This window comes from Calliphora vicina, chromosome 4, assembly GCF_958450345.1.
Source record: "Calliphora vicina chromosome 4, idCalVici1.1, whole genome shotgun sequence".
NCBI classification, from domain to species: domain Eukaryota; kingdom Metazoa; phylum Arthropoda; class Insecta; order Diptera; family Calliphoridae; genus Calliphora; species Calliphora vicina.
In genome coordinates, this window is record NC_088783.1 from 62646125 (window position 1) to 62670641 (window position 24517).

Genomic DNA, 24517 nt, shown 5'->3' on the forward strand with positions numbered 1-24517 from the left:
ACAATAGTTAGTGAATGCAAAAATAAAACAAAAAAAAAAAAACTACCAAACAACTAAGAGACTCTAAAAATTGTAACCTTTTGTTCCTCAATAACTAAAACTACATTTAACAACAACGATTGTTACTATACATTCGTCCTGTTTATTTGTTGTGTCCTTGTATATGTGTGTGCACTTTTAACAATTTCCTATTCTTTTTTTTCTGTTCTTTTCCCCCATTTAACCGAATAGTTTCCTCAACACTGGCCCAACAATTGAAACCAAATCAAGAGGATCCCTGCAAAGTTAAAGGTCGTGTCGTTGGCGATGTTACATATTGTGACCGCTACTGGGAGTGTGTCAATAATCAACCGGAATTGTATGATTGTCCAAATGGTCTTGTCTTTGCCGGTAAACATCGCGGTGTAACGGAAGGCTGTGATTATCCATGGCGTGCCAACTATTGCGAGGATAAGCAATTAGCAAGTGAGTATTTAAAAACACAACATATTTTTGGCTTTATAAAAATGCAATAATAACATTTTGTTAGGGGGATACTTTTTACATGTTATTAACTACATACATGTTATGTGCTAGTGATTTAACAAGTAATTAGGATTAATGTAAGTAGTGCAGCTTAATTTCAATGTTAATTGGAAACCTAATAAAGGTCGAAACGAAAAATTTGGATCAAATAATTTAGTTTTGAAACTTTACTCTGATTTTGATAATATTTGGTAAACATGCTTTCCTTGACCTTTTTATACTCTTCACCATGAGTGGCAAGGTTATATATAGGGTATTCAATCGATTAACCGTTAATCGGTTAACCGATTATTTTTTGTCGGTTAACTGTTCGAATAATTCAAAATTGACGATTATCAAATAACAATTAAACCGATTAATTTGCATCGATTAACCGATTAACCGAAATTTCTTTTTTTTTTGCACTTTATATAGAAATATAAATAAATAATAACGTTGCTAATATTTTTTTTATGGTAAATTTGGGCATCTGATTTAAAAAACAACATTTGGAAGTTTATACAATCAATGGTATACCTTTCAGGTGGGAACAACTAAATGAGTGTCTTAAGGCACCCTTGCACTGTGGTTCCAAATCAAAATCTAGGTGGACAAAATTATGAAAATCGGTATCTTCAGAATTTGGAAAAACTAAGTTTTTTCGGAAGCTGACAATCTGATCTCCTCCAATACAAATGGGTTTTTCAATTGGACATTTCGTTTTATCGACAGAAGCGCCAGGAGTTCAACAAATTTGGAATCATATTTTCGTTAATTTTTTTTAATATTTTACTGCTTTACTAAATTAAATATATCTCAATGGTTTTACCCTATAGAAATTCATACTTCAAAACATAGATAAACATTGATATAGGCTTTTATTAAATGTATATCTTATATTTATGGGCCTCTCCATTTTCCTGTTATAGTCCTTTAAACCTGGTTCTCAAATATACTGATATATTTTTTTTTTTAAATATTATATAGCTTGCCAAAAAAAAAAGACCATCGAAGCCCGTCCAATGAAACTTCTGGGGAATGTTTTTGCAAAGAAATTGTAGCCGCCAGCACCCGCCGAAATACTTTTTTTTAAATTTTTACGGAATGGAATTTTTAGAAATATTTCTTTATTTATTATTGGTTTCTATATATCTAGATAATTTTGTCCACCTAGATTTTGATTTGGAACCACAGTGCCTTGGCGCTTTAGAGCATAGGGTACAACTAGAGGCGCAACTGAGAGTAAGCTGTAACTTGAAATATAGTAAATACAGATCTTTTTAAAAATTTAGTTTCAGAAAGACATGAAAACGTATTTTTTTAAATTTTTTATTAATGTTTTTTTATATGTATATCTAGACCCTACTGTAACTTGAAAAAAAGTTTATATTGACGTTTTAAAGATTTTTTTTGGAATCGGAGATACCAATTCTATATAAAAAGATCGCCAAATAATTTTGTCCATCTAGATTTTGATTTGGAACCACAGTGCCTTGGCGCTTTAGAGCATATGGCATAGGGTACAACTAGAGGCGCAACTGAGAGTAACAATAATTCCTCTCTTCACACGTACTTGTGATATGTGAATTCAACATACTTGTGAGAGAAATTAACACATTAAAATACTTGAAATTTTACCTTTGATTTTCCGACTAAATACAGACCGAACCACATTATTACACTTCTATACACTATTTTATGATTTTTTTTAACAATTTATAGCACAATTTATTTCCGAAACACGTTAATTTTGCTCAAACGAAAAAAAATATTTTTTATTAATTTTTGACACATAATTTTATTTGTGGTGGAATTTAATTTATTGAACAGAGTTTCAATTTTTGGTATTGAAAATAGAAGAAAATTTACATAAATTAAAATTTAAACATTTTTATACAACTCAGTGTGTCTGGTGAAAATTAAAAAGGCACCAACACAATCTCAAAACTTTGTACTAATGCATTCTCACGACTTAGGTTTTTGACAACAGACTTAGGTTTTTTCCCTCTCAGTAACGCTTCTATGGATATATTACTCTATGGTTTTAAGTTTTATTTAAATTAATAGAAGTATAAGTTTTTTTCTTTAATCACGGAATGTGCAAACCTTCAGGCTACGATAAACTAATTGGAGAAAATGCGGGAGTTTTTCAAATTTTAAGCTTTTATTTTGAAACATTTGTACAATGTAGAGGTTTTCTTTTATATAAAAATTTATTTTTATTAAAAACTTCTAATGACAAAAATATTTTTTATTTAATAAAAATAATTAACAGAAATTTGAAAGTAATTTGATTAGAAAAAATAATATTAAATGTTTAAAGTAGAAGTGTTACCCTACATACAATATTCATATTTTCAAAGTTGTGATCATTGTTAACTATGACATTTTACCATATTTTTGGCAACATATGAATTACGGTCTAAAAGAACTGCTCGTATAAACATATGAGTTAGTTATTTATCCATTTCAGACAATTTTAAGAATTTTTGCATCGATTTGTTAGTGCAAATTTTTGCATATTTTGCTCTTTACTGCATATTTTAGCATATTTTGCATTTTATATCATATTTTTGAATATTCAACGCATAACTGCATATTTTTGTTGCATATTTTCTTTGTTTTCATTATTTTCTTTTCTTAATATAATTTTATTGTTTGCATTGTAATTTTTACTTCTATATTTTAATATTTTGTTAATGATAATTGGCATAATCTACTTAAAGAAAAAATTATAGTATCTATAATTGACTTATCTTCATCGAATTTTCGTTAACTTAAGGCAGCTTAGTTTCCATATATTAAAAAATACGTGAAAAATTAAAAGAAAATTTCAGAATTGTATGTTATTAGGTCAACTTCTTAAAATTTTGGATACATTAAAAAAAACATAAGGTAGCTTGAGGCAGTTATGGTTAGCCATTAACAGTTTACCACTAATATAAAACTAAACAATTATTCAACAAATGTTCAGAATATTAAGATTCATCGAAAACTTCGCGTTCAAAAATTGTAACGAAGATATTAGGAAATCATTAAAAACAATATACATGGATATCGATAGTCGAAACAATGGATGAGCAAGGATCAAACATAGAAATTGTCACGGCATTCTGAGTCCCAGTGATAAAACTGCAACCAAATGGTTTTTTTTAATTACCGCAGTCTTAAATAGAACAAATCATTCCACTATTGTAAGGCTTTTTGATAATTATATTTAAATTTTGGAAGCCGAATTTATTTAGATGTTAATCTACATACACGATGAATGTTCCATTGAAATTTTTTAATAAAAAATTACACATGCTCTCCATAGAGTTTTTGGAACATAATACAAATGTTTAAAAAGCTTTATGTAGAATAAAAATGTATTGAAAAATTTATATGGAACATCCTCTCCCTACTGATCCTATAAATATTATTCTACTAATTACTAAAAAATTTTGGAAGTATTAGGCATTTTAAAATATGAGAAAAATCAATTAATTAAGATTGTCTAAGAAATTTCAAAACTTAAGTAAACTCATAGTAATCTATTGCTAAATATAATAAAATTAATTGAACCAAACTATTTTCGTGTAGTGCCCAAGTCACCAAAATCGAAATTTAATGCTATAATAACCAATTTTAAGAGCACATTTTTCGTTTTTAAGTGCATATTTTATGCGCATAAAACACTTTTTTTAGAGCATATTGGTTGCCCTGCTAATAACACTATTTTTTGAAAATTACAAGATCCGACCAATAAATTTTGATAAAGAAAAAAGACACGTGTATCGGCGTTTTTAAAGTTTACATCTGAATTTAAAAAACACCATTAAAACAGGGATTTAAGAGATTAAAATGTTCCGCAAAAATATTATCCGTGAAATTTTACTATGAGTACCTGAATACACCAAAACGGAAACTTCAACCAGAAAATCAGAAATAAGACACAACAAAAGAGAGCCTAGGGTTAATTTCGCATTTGTTAAGAATTTTATTTTAAAGTATCCCAACAAATTTAGCATAAAAAAAATCACTAATATCTCTATTATTTTACCTTCGATAGCAAATTTGGATTGCAAGTATTAATGACAATGTTTTAGCTCTAGGCAATTCCACTTCATTACCATACAATGTCCAGCATAATTCAGCGATAAGCGAATGAATGCTTTTGAATTTATAGCGTTCTTCAATTGGATGCGCACCCATTGATGAAATTATTGAACAAAATTCAGCAAAAATTTATTGTTTAAATTCCCATATGGATTACTTTGAGAACCAGTTGTCAACAGAATGAGCATTGTGGACAATTTCATCAGACATGCGCACGCATTGAAGAACGCTTATAGCTGAAATATGCTGGACATTGTATGGTAATGAAGTAAAATAATAGAGATATTAGTGATTTTTAGTTAAATTTGAACCATTTTTTTTCATGCTAAATTTTTTGGGATACTTTAAAGTAAAATTCTTAATAAATGCGAAATTAACCCTAGGCTCTCTTTTGTTGTGTCGTATTTCTGACTTTCTGGTTCAATTTTCAATTTATTCAGGGACTTATAGTAAAATTTCACTGATAATATTTTTGCGGAACATTTTAACCCCTTAAATCCATGTTTTAATGTAGAAATGAGACAATGCACTTGGGATAAGTTTAAAATTCTCAAGTTTTCCTTTTAGAAATTTATAAGTTCAAATTGCAATGATTAATTATAAGTTTTTTTAAAAAACTGATCACATTTTGTCCTTAAATCCTTTATGATTTTTTACATTATCACTACAATAGTTTTTATTAAAACTTAATTCCTAAATGAACTTTTACTTAAACTATAAAAGTATACTAATCAAATCTAATCCCTTGACATACTTTCTTAGTAACAACATTCTTTGTACTTACTCCTTTATTAAAAGCATATTTTCGAAAGTGTTCCAAATTTTAGACAAGCTCATGTTAATCATAAAAACCAATTAAGAGAAACATGTTTTCATGTCCTTTAAAAAGGTTTTGTTAAAAGTAAAACTGGGAAACAAACAATAACATCTACAAATAGAAATGTTCTGCTTGTGTGTTGATCTTGTATAAGTGAATCCAAGAAACATAAGATTGATTCTCCAATACACAGCCATTAAATGGTCAATTCAATTCAGATCCTAAAAAACCAAACAAAAAGCCAAAAAGTATCATTTAAATGCAAAATCATACACAAAACCTCCTCTCCATACGTATGCAGATATTTGTACAAACATATTGTTGCTTTGATACAATTGTGGTATATGGATAGAAACGTACAGAATAGAATGAATATACATATGTAGAATGATTACTTGTAGAATACCTTACAATTGAGTCAAACAAAAAAAAAACCAATTGCTTTAATGGATTTAAGCTTCTTATTTGGGTATCAGCAACATATGAGGAACACAAAACAAACTGAAACGAAATAGTAGAATGTTGACCAAAAAAAAGTATCTATGTCTTTGGCTGTGTATTTATAGAAGATTGTTTAGCATGATTTGGGGTATAGAATGGATGAACAAATATGTTTACAGAAAATTGGTTGTATTTTACGTCATATTGTTGGCACTGCTGCTGCTGTTGATGTTGCTATTGTTGTCATTGCTGTTCCAAATACCAAATGGTTAAAATAGCAAAAGCAAAAACTATTAAAAGTGACAATTTATGGGAACCAACATACCAACAGCATAACGAACCAATGTTTAAGTGGAAGAACTGGAAAACTAACGCAGATGCAGTCAGACAGACACAAACCGATCGAATTTTATTCCACAAGTTTTTATTTTAAAGATGTTTTCCTATAGATTTTCACATATAAGGAGGGGACTCTTAAATTTTTTAAAAGAAAACTTTTAAATAAATAAAATTGTTATCGAAATACTTAATCTCAGATTACAGATACATATTATTATGTACTTTTGGCAGTATAATTGATCTCAAAATTTAAGAATCCCTGCAGCAAGTTCAACCTAATGTCGAATATTACATATTGTCGAGTGGCAATAGCTGTTGTTAGTTGTGGTGTTACTTTTGAAATACGAAAAAGAAACCGACACACACAAAATCTATTTACCTGGACACATCTTATGATGCAACCGATACAGGCATTAATTGTTTACCCATGGTTTTCCACAAGTAGAAGGTGCTTTAGTAGCTCTGGTTATGCTGCATGCTATGCGTTCAATACTCGTTTGGTGCACATTAAGCTGGCATTTAATCTCTACATGGTTGTTTGTATGCACGCAAACATATACATATATGCATAGGCATCATTTAGAGTGTAGTATGTGTGTATATGTATTAGGTTTGGCCATACTTAGCACGGTTTCGTTTTTACCAAAGTCTAATGTTCTCCGCCATCTAAAATTTAATTTTTCTTCTCATAACAAATTCTGGGAAGTGGGTCTTAATGGGACTAAATATATAACCGATTTTATACCCTACACAACAATAGTGGGTATCACTTCTGGGTCAATTTAGCGATGTCCCTCCGTCCGTCCTTCTGTCTGTCCATGTAAACCTTGTAATCAAACTACAGGTCGCAATTTGAAAGATAATTCGATAAAATTTGGTAAAGCCTATTGAATTTTGTAAGAATCGGTCCATTATTTCTCCTAGCCCCCATACGATTGCCCTATCTGAAAATATTTAAGCTCTCATAAATATATAGATATCCAAACCAAATTCTGCAAAAATAAGTTTTATATAAGTCAAACTCGGCTCACCAAATTTTTGTAATGATCGGTCCACAATTAGTCATAGCTAACATATATGCCCACTTCCGAAAATCACTTTAACTAGCATAAATCTCTTAAAAATATTGGTATTCTTATAAAACTCAAGACAAATAATTTATATATATACAAAAGTCATGTCGCTAAGTTTTATAATGATCAGTCGATAATTAGTCATAGCTCCCATATAATGCCCACTTCCGAAAATCATTTTAATGAGCGTAGATTTCTTAAAAATTTTGGTATTTTAATAAAATTCAACATAAATAGGTTTCATATATACAGAAGTCATGACACCTAAATTTATTGCGATTTGTCCATAATAAGATTGGTGTAGCGTATCATATGGTCGAGCTTGACCGATTATACTTTCTTACTTGCTAACCTAAGCTTTTGTTTTCTAGATATACTGTTATTTCGAAAATGGGGGAGGTTGGACAGCATATATTCGCGTTACTCAAAAACGGTTTAGCTTATTGAATAAACTAAAAAAAACGAAACTCCGCAATAAAATCACCCTTACGAAAGAAATGTTTTAGAAGTATTTTCGGCAAAATAAAATAATTTTTTGAAAAATTTTCAAAATTTTTGTTTTTTAAAATGGCATAAAAAATTGGAAAATGCAGCTATAAAAAACTTAATTTCCATTTAATATGAAACTTATTTTGTGTTTATACCAACAGTTTTTAAAGATATATGATGTTAAAGTGATTTTCGGAAGTGGGCCTTATATGGGAGCTATGACCAGTTATGAACCGATCGTTATGAAATTGGGTCCTGTGAGCACAAGGTTTACATGGACCACCTGCCAGTCGTATGGACGAACATCGTTAAAACGTCTTTAAAATTGTTATTTGCGACAAAGTAATAAACCTGAACAATTTCTGCCGTTTTAAATTTTTCATGAGCTTTTTATACCCTACACCACCATAGTGGGGAGGTGCAGATATTTGTTACGCCCAAAAATATTAGTCTAACACCCACCTCAAAGTATACCGATCGACTTTACATGCACAGCTAGACAGCCAGACGGACCGATTGGCGTGACCGAAAATGATTCTGATTGAAAGTTTTTTGATTATTTTTCTTGTGTTTGTTGTGTAAAATTGTAAAAAAATCGGAGTATAATCATTGATTTTTCTATTGAAAATGGAAAAATAAAAAAAAATAATTTTAAATTGTAATCAAGAATGCCGCAATTCCCAAAAAAGATGAATTTTATATAAAAAATTGTATCAACAATTTTCAAATTTGTTTTCATTTAAAATAATCGCCATTTTTAAATTTTTAAATTCAAATGAATATAACTTTGGAGTCAGTCACGATTTTTAAGCAATTAATTTTTTGTTTGACATATACGATGTTAGTCCAATAAAAAAAAAATAGGTTTTTGAAATCGGAACCCAGACGAAGAAATATTGTTGTTTTAAAAATTTAACATACCCGAGGTGTATTACTTTGGCCGCACACCTAGTAGACCCATGTGGTCAAAATTCAAAACATAAACTCGACAGCACTTCTTCTTTGCTCATGTCAAATTTTCATTTAAATCGGTCTAAGGGTTTAGAAGTTACAGATTTATTTCCATCTTTTTTTATACCACTGTGCGCTGTTGGCTAGTAGGTTCAGCGTAGACTACTTATGCCTGCTGAACAATACCCGTGATAATAACTGTAAAATGGTATACATAATCAATAAACCTGGTTTTATCCCCTATAAGATCCACTGCCCGGTCCAATAGCTTTAGACTAGAACTTGCAGCTCCGGCCCATATGTTGGAATTATATTTCATTTTTCACAGGAATGAAGTTAGTATGTATACGAAGTAGGTCGGAAGGGGAGTAATATATCCGCCAATGTCTCAAGAAACTAAAAGTTTCCTTCCTAACATTAAATATATGACAAGGGGCTTCACACTGCATTCTCGTACCTAGAATCAAAAGGTTATTTGGAACTCTAACAGTTATGTTACCCATATCACAGTGGGGCAGAATCAACATTTTTTGGAAATAAATCTGGCATTTCTATACGGCTCATCCGCTCGGGATACAATTTGACATGGGCGTAGCCAAGGAGTACTCGAGTTTAAATTATTAAAATGGGTCCTACAAATGATCCAGGGCTGGCACTATGGTGGCTCAAAGTAGGGTACCTTCGACATGTAAAATTTTTAAGCACGTGAAATTTTTTGTTTCCTATCCGATTTCAAAGCTTTTTATATTTTTGGAAAGCGCTCCGCGAGATCTTGCGTATGCTGTTTTTCTCTAATAATTTCTGAGTTCTAGGCATTTCCAAATTGTAATTTTTAAATGTTGCCATACCTTGGTCCGCTTTTTTTAAAAAATAGATCTCACTTTTGGACCGAATGGACTCGTAATTCCTTTGTTGGTTAGACAACTAAATTATTAATAACATACAAAAGATTCCAGAGCAATATGAAGTATGGATCCAAAAATAAACGATTTTCAATTTAAGTATTCAAAAAATAGGTGACTTAACTCTTTTTTTTATTAAAAATAAACTTTCTTTAAGAACATATAACAATTTTATATTTTTCTGTAAGGTATCTTAACATGTCTTATTTTTCGAGTTTGTCGCACCTACGCCCTTGGGAATGTGACCTAGTTTTTATCAAAATATCACATTTGGGCTACATGTTCTAAAATCACGGGAAGCAGTTTTAGAAACCTTGGTGTGTTCCCTATTTATCCACAAAGAATTTTCCCAGCCCAGAAGGAAATGTCGACCCCATGGGCAGAATTGGGATTTGATATTTTTGGTCCAATTTTTAAGGAATTGACCTTTGACTTTTTTACAAGTTTTTTTTAAGTTTGTTATTTAGAATGACAATTTTAAAAAACGTTGAAAATTTCATTGAGTTTTGTTAATAAATAAAGATTTTATTACATATCACATATTTATTGAGATTCTGAAACTAAAATTTATATCAAAATTTGATCCACATTTATTCCGAGTTATATTTTTTTTGTTTAGATAACTTAATTTTTGGTCTTACAAAAAATTTCAAGTCAACGTTTCAATTAGATTCAAAAATATGCCACTTAAAAACTCCTTCCATCAAAAATATTGCACTTCTTCGTACTAAAAAATTTATATAAATTTTATTAATATTTTATTCAACACAAGACATCGGTTCTGACTCAGTCACATTAAGAAAATTTATAAAATTTGGATCATTTTTAGGGCCCATTTTAATAAGTTAAACTGGAATACGTTGAGTGCGTTGAAATTAACTCTGTTTTATGTGTTGTAAGGTCACAATTTATCGAGTCATTCATATTCATTCTTGAGAGTTTAATCTCAGAAAGAGTTGGTCTATGGTCAACTGAATATGAGTGATAAATATCACTGTCATCCACTAAAGAATAAATTGGATTTGAAGTGATGGAAATTAAAAATGCAAAGAGCCCAATATAAAAGTCTCGGAACAAATCCCATCTATTATTACTATTATAGTACGTCTACGAAGGAAACGTGAAATTTACCGAGAAAAATCTGCCCCGACACCTATCGAGATCAATTTCGAAACTAGTTCATCATGCCACTCCTTGTTAACTACTTTAAAAAAGGTCGAGTGCGACTAACTTACTCTATTCCAAGCGGTGTTTTGCTTGACACCACTGCTGTGAAAGAAAAGCCATGAGGTCCCCAGTTAAACTGCTACTGCGGTAGCCATATTGTCTGTTAATCAGATATCTATTCGATTCTAAATAATTGACAAGGTGATAGTTTAACATGCTCTCTATAACCTTCGAAAGCGCAGCACAAATTGCGATTAGGCGATAATTATTGTGGTTCCAACAATATGGGTAAATTTAATACAAAAGCTGTTTTTAGCTGTATCTAATTTCAACATTTATTATTTTAAATATTTTGGAAAACATTACAAGTTCAAAACCCTAAACATAAAATAAAATGTGCAACCTCTAATCGTTGTTCGATTTTGCTCAAATTTTCCGCATTTGAGATGACGATGAGAGAACGATTTAAACCTTGTTAACATCGAAAATCTAAAAGCTGCAAAATAAGCGCCATCCTAATATGCATAGTTTAAAATTGTAGCAGTGGTTTTTATTAATTCAAAAAGTTCTGTTTGGATTCATGATGAGTTTTTTTTACTTCTTTGCTATTTGCAGTTTTTTTAATTTTTGCATTTTTTTTTCTTCAACAGATGGTCCACTTTCCACAGAACATTGCGACTGGTTGTATGGCATATTTGGTCATGAAACATCATGCACACGTTATTGGACTTGTTGGAACGGTACAGCGACTGAACAGTTATGCATTGGTGGTTTGCTATACAATGAGAATGCCCACAGCTGTGATTGGCCTGAAAATGTCGATGGTTGTCAGAAACATCGTAAGTATTACACTTATATTTCTTCTTTGGTTTCGTCTAATGTGTTTTTTTGTTGAGTATGTTGTTTAAAATTACTTTGATTTGTTTGATTTGATTTATTTAATTGTTTTAATTGTGTAAATGAGATAAATTGGTGATCATTGGTGATATTTTAACAGTTTGTAATGTTAATTGAATGGCATTTAACTTATAGAGTTTTTGTTAAGATAATTATAGTCTAATAAGTAGATTATTTTGTAAAGGTCAAATAACTGCATATTTAGTATTAAATTTGGATTTAAGTAGAGTAGAGAATCTAAACAAGTGTTTGCTTTTTAAGTACATGGTGAACACTTTACAAACATTTTACATAAAATGATTGCTCTAAAATTGATTGAAGATTTAAATTAAATAAAAATGGAATTTTTTTTTAGATTTTTGTTTTAATCGTAGAATAGGGTTATGCATGAAATTTCACATATTCCAAATGGTTACAATCTTGCCTAAATTTCTGACATACAGTTCAAGTTGGCAGTTTATCGATGTCAAACGAAGTCAGTCGAAAAAAGTCTATAAAAAAATTAATATTCAGATCAGTAATACCCATCTGTTTTTGAAAACATTTTGTTGGAATTGAAATTAAAATTCATAAAAATATGCATTTTAGATGACACAAAATTTATAATTAGTATTTGGTCGTGTAATTTTGTGTATTTTCGATACGTATGAAAAATACAATATTATCTATTAAATATTAAGTATACGTTCGAACTTAATACATATTACTTGAGCTCGCCCTAAAATTATGCAACATTTTCTTCACATTAAAAATGTGCACATGGTAGCGTATGATTAATATTAAATTTATACCATAAGGTACACGCTGATGTTTAAGAGAAATTATTTGTGGCGATACCTTAAAAATAAATGAGAATATAAATAGAACAACACCGATCTAAGTAAAAATATAAGAATATATATACTAAAAAATCAGAGATTAGTTTTTAACAAAAAAAAACATGATTTATTCCATTTTTTTGTGTAATGTAATGTTAATTTAATCCTAAATTATTTAAACAATTCATCTATATAAATAAAAATCAAATGTCGTTCGTTGATAATTACATCAGTTATGAACGGCCGAACCGATTTAGAATTTTTTTTAAATGTTGGTCACAGTCCTACTTAGGTTTTGACCACGCCCACTTTTTTCAAATAATCTAAAATCGGAAAATGGCTACACCGATTTGGCTAATTTTTTAGTTTAAATGTTCGTAGTTATCCAATTTATGATTTTACTGAAGTAAAAATTGACCACGCCCTCTTTTACGCCCACTTTTTTCGATATATCTAAAATCGCAGGACGTCTGGACCGATTTGGCTAATTTTTTTTCTAATGTTCGCAATAGTCCGCAAAAGTTTTTACAAAGTTTTTTAAATACATCTGCAAATATGTGACCAAAGGCAGTGACATGGCTGTGATTGGAGTTAGTGTGGAAAATTCTAACGATGAAGTCACTCAATTTCAAATTGTTAGTAGCAACAAAGCAATTTGCCATTCATGAAAGATATCCAATTGTTGTTCATTTAGCCACACATCTGAAAAATGGTCAAAGAGTGTACTTTACTGAGAAGACTCACCAGATTTTTTGAAATGTACCGGAATCATAAATTTGCCCGAACGCTGATAAACTCCAAAATGGAATCAATCGTCAAAGAAATTTCAACGGCGCATACAAGGAAATCAAGTTCCAGGTCCATTAGGTTCATCCAAGAAACGATGAGTGTTTCTATTTGCGTTTGCAAAGTTCACCAAATAAAAATCCGAACTCATCCGAAAGGTGTTTTCAAACATTGCACAAAATTACAATAACCACGATTGGTTGAGCTAACGTGCTATATCGGCTGCAGAAAACATTGATGTCGACGAATTGAATTTTAAGATTCAAATTGAAATTGATGATGAACAAATCGGTGGATTCCGTTACTTCCCAAGATGATGTCATCAACTATCCAATCTAGTTTCTAAACTCGCTGGAATAATCCGACTGAATGTTTGATCGGTAACCATAATGTTATGAAACATAAAAGAACCACGTCCTTGTAATGGCACCCGACTTGCGGTAAAAATCCTGATCAAAGCAACTATACTTAATGGAAAGTACAAAGGACAAGCCGTTTTGATACCACTGATGCCAATGGCTCTGATTGACATGCCATTCGATTTTAAACGCTTGCAGTTTCCGTTACAGCTGACAATAGCAACGACAATTAACAAATCTCAAGGGCATTCATTGCATGTTTTCGGCATTAACCTTGAAAATCCATACTTTTTTATATAAAAACTCAAAATATCTAAATTCCCTAATAACTCGGCCAATAAGCGTTTAATCAAAAAAAGGAGCTCGATCTGTGATCACTGATATTCCTGAACAATAATCGATTTTTTATATAAAAACCCACAATATCTAAATTTGATAATAACTTGGCCAATAAGCGTTTAATAAAGAAAAGGACCGCGATCTGTGATCACTCATATTTCTGAACAAAAAATCGATTTTTTATATAAAAACTCAAAATATTTAAATTCGCTAATAACTTGGCCAATAAGCATTTAATCAAGAAAAAGTGCTCCATCTGTGATCATTCATATTTGTGGCCAATAATCGATATTTTATATAAAAACTCAAAATATCTAAATTCGGTAATAACTTGGCCAATAATCGTTTAATCAAGAAACTGAGCTCGATCCTGGCCAAAAATCGATTTTTTATATAAAAACTCAAAATATCTAAATTGGTGGCATGTCACAGTGTTCAAGTGACATTATGTCCATGGACATTATGTCATTTCGGTAGTGTCATAATGTCCATGGATTTTATGACACTTTTGAAAGTGTCATAATGTCCAAATTTTGTTCAGAAAAACTAATTTTTATAAAATGTTTGATCCTAGTAACAGTTTATATTTTAATATATTAGAAAACTTCATATAGCGAAACCGCCTGCCGCGTTACATGGAGGAGAAAGCCCCTAAAAGCGGCCGCACGCCACCAAGAAGAAATACCTTTTTCTGCGATACCGAATAGTTGCTCGCCATAGTACTGAGTGCAAAAAACTTGTCTTTTTAAATAAAGTTTTTCTGCGTGGCGGCCTACGGCCGCTCTTACGGACTTTCTTCTCCAAAGAACGCGGCAGGCGGCTTCGCTAAATAAAGCGCTTCTTGTAAACAATTTATTAAAAAGTATTTTTTTGATGTGAAAGTTCTTAAATTTATTATTGAACTCTCTTTTTTTGTCAAATTTATTCCTAAATTCATATTTATATTTTACATTACCCATTTTAACGCTTTAACACTTTTACTTTTTTAAACTTTAAATTTGTGACGTCTGAACTCCACAAAATTCAGATAATAGATAATTAAAATCGCAGCTATCGTCTTATTACTACTTTAAATTTACAACGGTAAATTCGATAGAAGTTAAATTAAAACATAAATACATAAATTATTTTTTAAATATCCTAGACATTATGTCACTCCAAAAGTGTCATTATGTCCATGGACTTAACGACATTTTACACATGAGCATTATGACACTACCAAAATGACATAATGTCAATGGACATAATGTCATCTTTTGGAGTGACATAATGTCCATGGACATTATGTCAATGGACGCCATAAATGGCGTTTAATCAAGAAAAGGACTTCGATCTGTGATCACTCATATTTATGTCCAAAATTCTTTTTTTTATATAAAAACTCAAAATATCTAAATTCGCTAACAACTTGGCCAATTAGCGTTTAATCAAGAAAAGGAGCTCGATCTGTGATCACTTATATTTCTGACAAAAAAATCGATTTTTTATATAAAAACTCCAAATATCTAAATTCGCTAATTACTTTGCCTATAAGCTTTTAATCAAGAAAAGGAGCTCGATCTGTGTCACTAATATTTCTGACCAAAAATCGATTTTTTATATAAAAACTCACAATATCTACATGCGTTATTAACTTGGCCAATACGCATTTAATCAAGAAAAAGAGTTCGATCTGTGGTCACTCATATTTCAGACCAAAATTCGATTACTAATATAAAAACTCAAAATATATATTACATGTGTTCTGTTGTTGCAAGACTTAGGTTTTTGACAACACACTTAGATTCTTTGTCTCTCAGTAACGCTTCTATGTAAATTTTATAATATGACCTTAAGATTCATTGTACAATCGAATGTAAATCAAACATAACCCAAACCTACATGAATAAAAATTATAATTCGAAAATTTTTTTCTTTTTAACTATATTTACCCATTTCAAACCGCTTCTCACAAATTCACAAATCGAACACAAGTATTTTTTTAATATGGACAAGACAACGTCCGTCGGATCAGCTAGTTAATTAAATAAATTCAATAAGTAAGTAAAGGGAAGTTAAAAAACAATTGCCCAATTCACAATTGGTGTCGTAGCGTCGTATCGTTGTATGTCGTAATTTTTTTATTAATGTTTTGTTTTTGTTTCGAAAAATTTGTTTGAAAATATGACATACAATGCTACAATACTACGACATCAATTGTGAATTGGGCAAATATCTTAAAAATTGTTGTTTCAAATAATAGGAATATTTCAGTATTGATTAAGGTATTTATAGACGGGAATACTGAGTATTAATATTTGTCAAAAACTCAAGTATCATAATACAATTTCATCGTCTAAACAAAATTTGTATTAGATTTTCAAAAAATACAAATGATTTTTTTGATTTACGGTCGGTATTGAAAATTTGTTTAAAACAATTCAAAAACTTTTTATTTTCATATGTATCGGGTATGTATTTATAAAAACAAATAAGGCAAATAAAAATGTCAAGAAAATATAAAATAAAAACAAAATTTTCAGAAAAATATCAATCAACAAAGAAATAAAATATTTGTAATACTATCGTGTAAACAATAAATGTTTTTTCGAAACGATTTTTTGAAATACCGACTGATTTCAATAATATTTTAAATTTGAAAAGTGTTAATACTCAGTATATATACCTTTAGTATTTACTATTAAAAAATTTAAAAAAGCTTATGAATATTATCTGAAACTTTAAATACGAAAAGCATTAGGTAGATTGATCTGCAGTACATTTGAGAGGCATAGAGTTGATTAAATCCTGACATTGCTTTAGGGGAACTTGATTCCACTCATCTTGCTCTACAGACCACAATTTGGTTTTCGTTCCGCAACATATTTTTTAACATCTCCCCATAAATGCTCTATGGGGTTCAAGCCTGGTGACTGAACAGGCCTTGACACAACCTCCATCATGTTGACCCGAAACCACTCATTTGACAATTTTCTCGTGTGTTTCGGGTCGTTGCTTATTCTACTCTGCATTTGGAAGCATAACTCTATCCAATATTTCCACTTAAATTTTTGGGTCCATAATGCCTTTAATTTCGTGTATTGTACCAACAGCGTTTCATGAAAAGTATCACTATATCAATGCTTTCACGTCACCGTGTTTAACTACCTTTCTTTTGTACTGGACAGTTAGTTAGCCTTCTCTATTGATACGTTTGATCACCTTCGTCATATTTTTTGAATTTCAGAATTATATTTATTCTACAATGGAATGTTTTCATCTAAATTTACAGAAGTTGGTTCTGATATTTTAGGTAAAACACGTTTTTCAAAGAGAACTCATACCAATGTCATCGATTTGCTAGTACATCAGACGTTTTTCTAGACGATGTCCCAAACTGTACTACATCTTTGCTCCATCTCATATCCTATTTCCTTAGTTTAAAATAAATAGTTAATTTTAACAATTTAATAGGTTTTTCTTTAGGGTTTTAGGATTTAGGCCTTTTGTTTTCTAAATTCTAGCTAACAAATTGAATACTTTCAATAATAAAATTAAAAAAAATCGTTAAACCTACTTCCCTACTCTAAACCTTACAAAAATAATAATAAACTAAATGAATTAAGAACATATTTGTTTTAATAATAGTTCAGCAAATCGTTCCTGTTATTTTACAACCCCTTACATTTATTTTAATTTAAATTCCTATCAGCCATTTAAAGCTAACGCAGTACTACGCTGCGAATGATCATTGAAAGTTTACATTAAATATTAATCATACGTCATGTTTGTTAGTTTGTTAATAAAAACATAAACAAAAAGAAAAAGAAAAAACGAAAAAAATGCGAAAATTCTTGAGATATTTTTTTTGTACAACAGTCGACAATTTGTACCAACAATCAGTAACGTTATGTGCTTTTGTACTTAAATAATGTGAATGACTCCTCATACCTTAAAATATTTCCATGATTTATGTAAATTTTATATAAACACATTTTTCAATTTCTTGTATTTTTTTTTATCTCACTCATTCTCTCTCTCTCTTTCTATCTTTTATTTTGTTTTGTGCAATTCCTGGCGACTGTGTTTGTTTTATTCAACCGGCCATGAATAAAATGCCATTAACATCAACAAACAAACAAACACATAACGGTGTAACCATGTCATCGCCGTCATCATCATCATCATCTTTACCATGGTGCAGCTCTTTGCAATGAGGATGCTAATGGTAATGTTCCTTTGGGTAAATCATGCAATCGTTATTGGCAGTGTCAGGGTGGTTATCCACGTTTGCAACGTTGCCCAGCCATGCTTGTCTTCGATAGGCATTCATTGCGTTGCGTTGTGCCACCAACAGAAGAATGCGATATACCAACAACACCGACTCCTCTAGATGGCGATGGTGAAAATAACAATGTCAGCGGTGGTCATTTAGCGAAAGATGAACAGGAACGTAAGGTAAGTGCTGCTATTAGTTTTACTATACTGTGTATCTGAAAATATGAATGAGAGCAAGGAGTAGTTTTACTTAATGTAACGCTACAATATTTGTGCATTTAATAACTATGGCAAATGAGAAAAGACAGCCAGCAAGAAGCGTAGTATTTATTGCGATAAATTTGTATGTAAATACTAGATAGTGTAGTCTGTTACAGTGTAACAAAGTGTTTATAAAACACACAGAGAAAACAGATTCGTGATAGCAACCGAATTTGTTGAAAATCGAATGATTCTGTCTTAGTGACCGAATTTTACAGTTGTGGCTACAATATTTTGGAAGGGACAACTAAAGTTTGGAAAAAAACTGAACTGAAAAATTCTATGTGTGCAATAGAATCATTCGATTGGTAACAAATTCGGTTGCTATCACGAATCTGTTTTCTCTGTGCAGTTAAAAAAAAACTGTGTTGTTGCGATTGTGCAGCAAAGAAGAGTTTAAGCTGAAAAGTCTTTTTTGTGAAAAGGTTTTGAATGTTAAATATTAGATTGAAAAGATTTTCATGAAGAAGCTTATACTGAAGATACTTTTATGAAGGAGCTAATACTGATGATCTTTTTATAAAAAAAATTATATTTAACATGTTTTAATGAATAAGCTTATATATATATTTTTATGAAGAATATTATATTGAAAAACTTTTTATTAAAAATTTTATATTGAAAAGCTTTTAATGAAAAATCTTGTATTGATCATCTTTTTATTAAACATTTTGTATTGAAAGTGTTTTGATTATTCTTATATTGAAAAGCTTTTAATGAAAAATATTATATTAGAAAGCTGTTTTATGAAAATGTTTATATTGAAAACTTTTGATGGAATAACTTATATTGAATAAAAGTTCTTTGATTAAAAAGCTATTATTACAAACTTTTTTATAAAGAGAGAACTTTCATGAATAGACCTTGGACAAGTATTTTATTGAAAAGCCTTTTTTATTGAATAGTTTTATTTTGAAATACATAATTGAAATAATTTTTATGAATAAGCTTGTATTGAATAGCGTTTTATTAACTAGTTAATAATAAATTGGTTATGATCTAGTTATTAATAAAAAGGTTTTTCATAAAAAAATATTTAAAAGCTTTTATGAAGAATATTATATTAAAAAATGTTTCAATATAAACATTTTTTATAAAAGAGTTTATATTATAATGGCTTTAATTGAAAAGCGTTTTATGAAACAGTTATTAATGAAAAGCTTTTTTAAAAAAAAATTATGAAATAGACTATAAAATATAGATGAAAGGCTTTCTGTGAACAAATTTTTGACGTAGGTAAACTTTTCTTAAACAAATTGCGAAATATATTTTTATGATATTTTTTGTGAAAAATTATTTTAATTAAAAATTTTAAGTGCTTTTCTGACCAAGCTTTTTGGGAAAGTTATGAGAAATTTTTTTGTGAAAAACTGTTTTGTTTTCTAGAGAATTTGATTTTGTTTTTGTAGAATCGATTTTAGATTAAAATTAATAATTTTCTTCAAAAAAAAATTAATTTTTAAACATCTACTCTTCTATTTCCGTTAATATTAGGTAAACGTGGTGTTCATGGCCATAAAAAATTTTATGTTCTCCAGAATTTCGAATTTCGCTTTAGTTTGGGTTTTCATATTTTGTAATAAATGTGTGCAAAATACATAAAGAGAAACTGTTAATAACTTTAGAACTGTAAGCCAGAATTTCGCGTTTATGATCTCATAATAATGATAATGAATCGTAGAAAAATGCGGGATTTACAATAGATTTTTAATAACTTATATGCAGAGATCGAAAATAACTCGTTCATATACCAAAAAACCAAATTGTGATTTAAATTTTTGTGATAAAAATAAATCACAGAAAATTACAGTTATAAAATGATTTTTATTTAAATGGTTTGGTATGACCTTTTTTCGTTTTTGTTGTTTTTTAATGGTTTGGTGTGAGATAAACAATTCATTTGTTCTTATTCTTAATATCTGTTACTTTCTCTACAATAACATATTATTAGTAATTTTTAACAAATCATTGAAATAATATGATAAGTATGAAGTAATGAAGTCTGAGTAACAGAAATAATAATTTTTTTTAAATTGTTATTAATCTTATGATAAATTTTATATATTTAAGCGTTGATTTGCATTTTTGCGATTTATTTTTCATGTTCGCAAATAAAAGTCACAAGCTGACCTTTACGAAAAAAATAAATTATAAATCACTCATCCAGATTATTTGTGTTTGCTTCTTTTCTGCTTCTCTCAACCCCAAACCTAAAATGTTCTCGAATAAATCACTCTCTCAGTGATATATCACAAAAAATTATTTTTAAATGGCTGCGACTGAGAATTTACCATTGAAATGAAAGTGAACCCGCGATTTTCGGTCTCTGCTTATATGTCATTTTGAAGCGTACATATCTTTCATTTATTCTCACTTAGTTATTGAACATTATAGTGAAAACAACAAAGAGTTTTGTGCATATGGTAATTGTCATCCATCGGTTTCAACATGGGAGAGATGATTTGTTCGGTTAAGAAGTAGTGATTTTGACACAGAAGACAAGTATTGCACATGCCAGCCAAAAATGTTTGAAGACCAAGAATTGGTGGCATTACCCCATGTTTTCAAACTGAACAAGAGCTTGTAAAATCATTGGGAGCTACTCAAGCAGCAATTTTAAAATGTTTGCGAGCAGTAGGATTCATCCAAAAGCAAGAAAATTGGGTACTATACGAATTGAAGCCGAGATACCTTGAAAGAAAATCATTTTTGTAGGAAATCATTATTTGCGAGGAAAAATGGATCCATGGCGATAACTCGAAGCGTAAGAGATCATATATGAAGCCCCGATAACCAGTTGAATTGACACCAAAACTTTTACATTGTGCGATATACATTCTGCTAAGGTAAAGCTTGTATTATGTGGGAATATGGGGTGCTAAAATCGGACCAGATTATCACAGGGATTCTGTATCGAATGTTTGAAGCGAGAATTTTCCGAAAAATGCCCAGAATATGCGGCCAGACATGAAACCGTAATATTCCATCATGAAAACTCTCGGCCACATGTTGCAATATCTGTTAAAAAGTATTTCGAATGAAGTGGACGGGAAGTTTTGTCTCATCCGCTCTACAGTCCAGACCGTGATCCACGATTTTTGAGCAACATAAAATTGTTCATGACAATAAAGGTCCGATGCCTTTTGGAAAAATTTTGTTACCTCCCTTTATTAAAATGCTTTTTTATGTAAAAGCTTTTTACGAAAAGATTTTGTATGAAAAAGCCGTAAATCCTTTTTTAGTTTTATTGAAAAAGTATTTTATTGAAATGCTTATATTAAAAAGCTTTTTTGAAAATATTGTATTGATGAGCATTTTATAGATAGGCTGATATTAAAAAGTTATATATGTATGAAGTAACTTATATTGAAACGGATTTATTTAAAAATGTATTATGAAATAGTTATTATTAAGAAGCTTTTTGTTAAACTTTCATGTTTATTCATGAAAATCGTTTTTGTAAAAATATATTATAACTTTTTTTGCAAAGCAGATAAGTGTTTTCGTTAAAATATTGTAAAATGCATTTTTATGAAAAATATTGTTTATGTTTTGAAAATACTCTTTTATTAAAATGTTAAGGGCTTTTATAAAAAAGTTGTTTTTGTGAAAGCTTGTAGGAAATTTTTATTTTAAAATTGTTTTGTTTCTAGAGAAGAGCTTTTGCTTTTATAAGGTAATTTTGAATTAAATAAGTTTTCCAGGGGAGAATAATATATAAAAAAGCTTTTAGTAATTTTAAGTTCTTTATATATTTTTTTTATCTGGGAATTTCTCAAAAATGATTGCTCTATTAGTGGATCGATTATTTATGAACATGTGCTTACAAATTATCCTTCTTGTAAACCTAATATTCTGTTACCCTGCTGAATTTCTTTTGTTCATTATACAGTCTCACCCACTGCCATACACGCCGACAGATATTTTTGCATATTTGTTTTTTGTTAAGTGTTTGATTTATGTTTTTCTGTTCTGTTCTGGTTAAATTTCATTTTTATACCTCGGACTATTAATATTTGTTTCTATAGAAATATTTAAACGTACCTCCCTTACTTACACCCCAAAATGTCTGAAATTTGGGTAGAACGCTGTAATGTCTGCTTTCAGTAACACAAAAAAATATAAAAATTAAAGAAGGGGCTAACAGGTTGTGGGCATTTCCCTTTAATGTCTGCTTAGAAAAGTATTTAAATATAATAAAGGCAAAAATTTACATATTCCTAAAATTGTTTTGTGATTAATTGTTGTTGTGTTGTATGTTTTTCAAATGTTCTTGTTTTATTGTTTAATGATGATGGGTGTTTTTGCTATTATTGTTGCTATTTTGTTTAACAAATTTATAGGTTTGTACATATGAATATCTGTCTGTCTGTCCGCCCAATTTGTTAGTCGAGGTTTCTTTTAGTACTTTCGGTTTAAAACAGTAAATTGAAAAAAATGAAAAAAAATTTTGTGGCCAACTTTAAGGAAATTAAGTCGGAAATAAAGAGTTATTTATCTTTGTTTGTTTGCATGGCTATTGTCGTGTTTCATAGGGGCGTTTTTAGTTTGATTTTTCTACTTTGTTTTAGGGTTGTAAATGTGCTATATCAATTTACTACTATTTAGCATTTAATGATGTGATGAAAGTATGTTAAACATGCTTTTTTAGTTTTACTATAAAATTGTTGATATTAATGAAATGTATTTAAGTATTTTATTGAAATTAAGTGTTATAATAAGGAAAATGTTTAAATAATTTTTTAATATTAGCATTGGCTCTAAGTTTTTGTTGTTAATTTATAGTTTTTTACACATTTAAAAATTCTAATAGCCAAAAAGTACTCACCTGATCATTTTCTCTATTTATTTAACTCTATAGAATTTTCTGTCATTCTGATGTGAACTTCGGATAATAAGATCTCTAACTCCCTTTGAGAGTTGTCACCTCATTCGCAGAGACTGGTTAATATTTAAAACCACAATAAAAGAATTCCTGAGCAATTAAATCGGTAGATCTTGTATTGAGTGGATGATTCGTGTATTCTCGGTGTCCAAAGTGGGGCAAAATCAAAATTTTTTGAAAATAAATCTGGCATTTCTAAAAGGCTGGTCCCATTGGATATGCGTGGGCATATCTAAGGAGTATTCGAGTTTAAGATATTAAAATGGGCCCTTCAAATGCTCAAGGGCGGCGCTATGAAGGCTCAAAGTAGGGTACTTTCGACATGTAACATTTCCGAATTCAAAGATTTTTATATTTTTGGAAAGCGCTCTAGCATGTGCTATTTATCTCTTATGATTTTCGAGTTATAGGCATTTGAATATTGAAATTTAAAAATTTTGCCATATTTTGGTCTGGTTTTTTAAAAATATATTGCGTGCTTTTGGACCGAATGGACTAAATTTTTGTCATTAGTTAGTAGGGTATTCGAATTATTCGATTTTTCTCTTGTTCGAATAAAACGAATAATTCGAATAAGAGATTTTAACTTGTTCGAATAATTCGATGACACGTTTAAAATTAATCGAATTATTCGAATAATTAAAATTTTTTTAAAAAAGTAAAGAATGAAGTTTTGATGTCGGTTTTTTAATATTTTATTGTTAAAGAATAACAAAAAAATAACGTTAAAGTTAACAATTCAAGTATTGATAATGTTAAAAAACAAAGTCCATCATTAAATTTTCAATAGAAATATTCTGATCAGATTAACTCCCGAACAATCTACAAAACTCCACTAGCAAACCCTTTAGTTTCCGTTTTGAAGCTATGATTTAAAAATTTTTAGATAGTTGGACATGATCCTGAATTCAAATACAATGTAAACGTATTAAGAACTTTTTTATGTCGTTCATTAATTCGGATTTTAAATTGAGTAACTAATTCTTTAGTAAATTAATTATTCACTATTTCTAAATTATTTATAACGAATTGTATTATACATCAAGCTCTATCAACGTTGTCAAATCTTTGCTTAATAAAGTGGTGAACGTGGCTAATTTGAAGTCAGGCAGTGCATGATTGACGAATTTACAA

General features: G+C 29.8%; 1 protein-coding gene across 1 annotated transcript in view; it reads left to right on the plus strand.

The window, feature by feature from the left end:
* Positions 1-24517, plus strand: part of LOC135957295 (protein obstructor-E-like) — a 318903-nt gene that overhangs the window by 249059 nt on the left and 45327 nt on the right. Inside the window, exons 2-4 of the mRNA XM_065508016.1 lie at positions 232-465; positions 11432-11620; positions 18164-18417. Coding sequence (XP_065364088.1) covers positions 232-465; positions 11432-11620; positions 18164-18417 — 677 coding nt within the window. The remainder of the gene's footprint in view (positions 1-231; positions 466-11431; positions 11621-18163; positions 18418-24517) is intronic.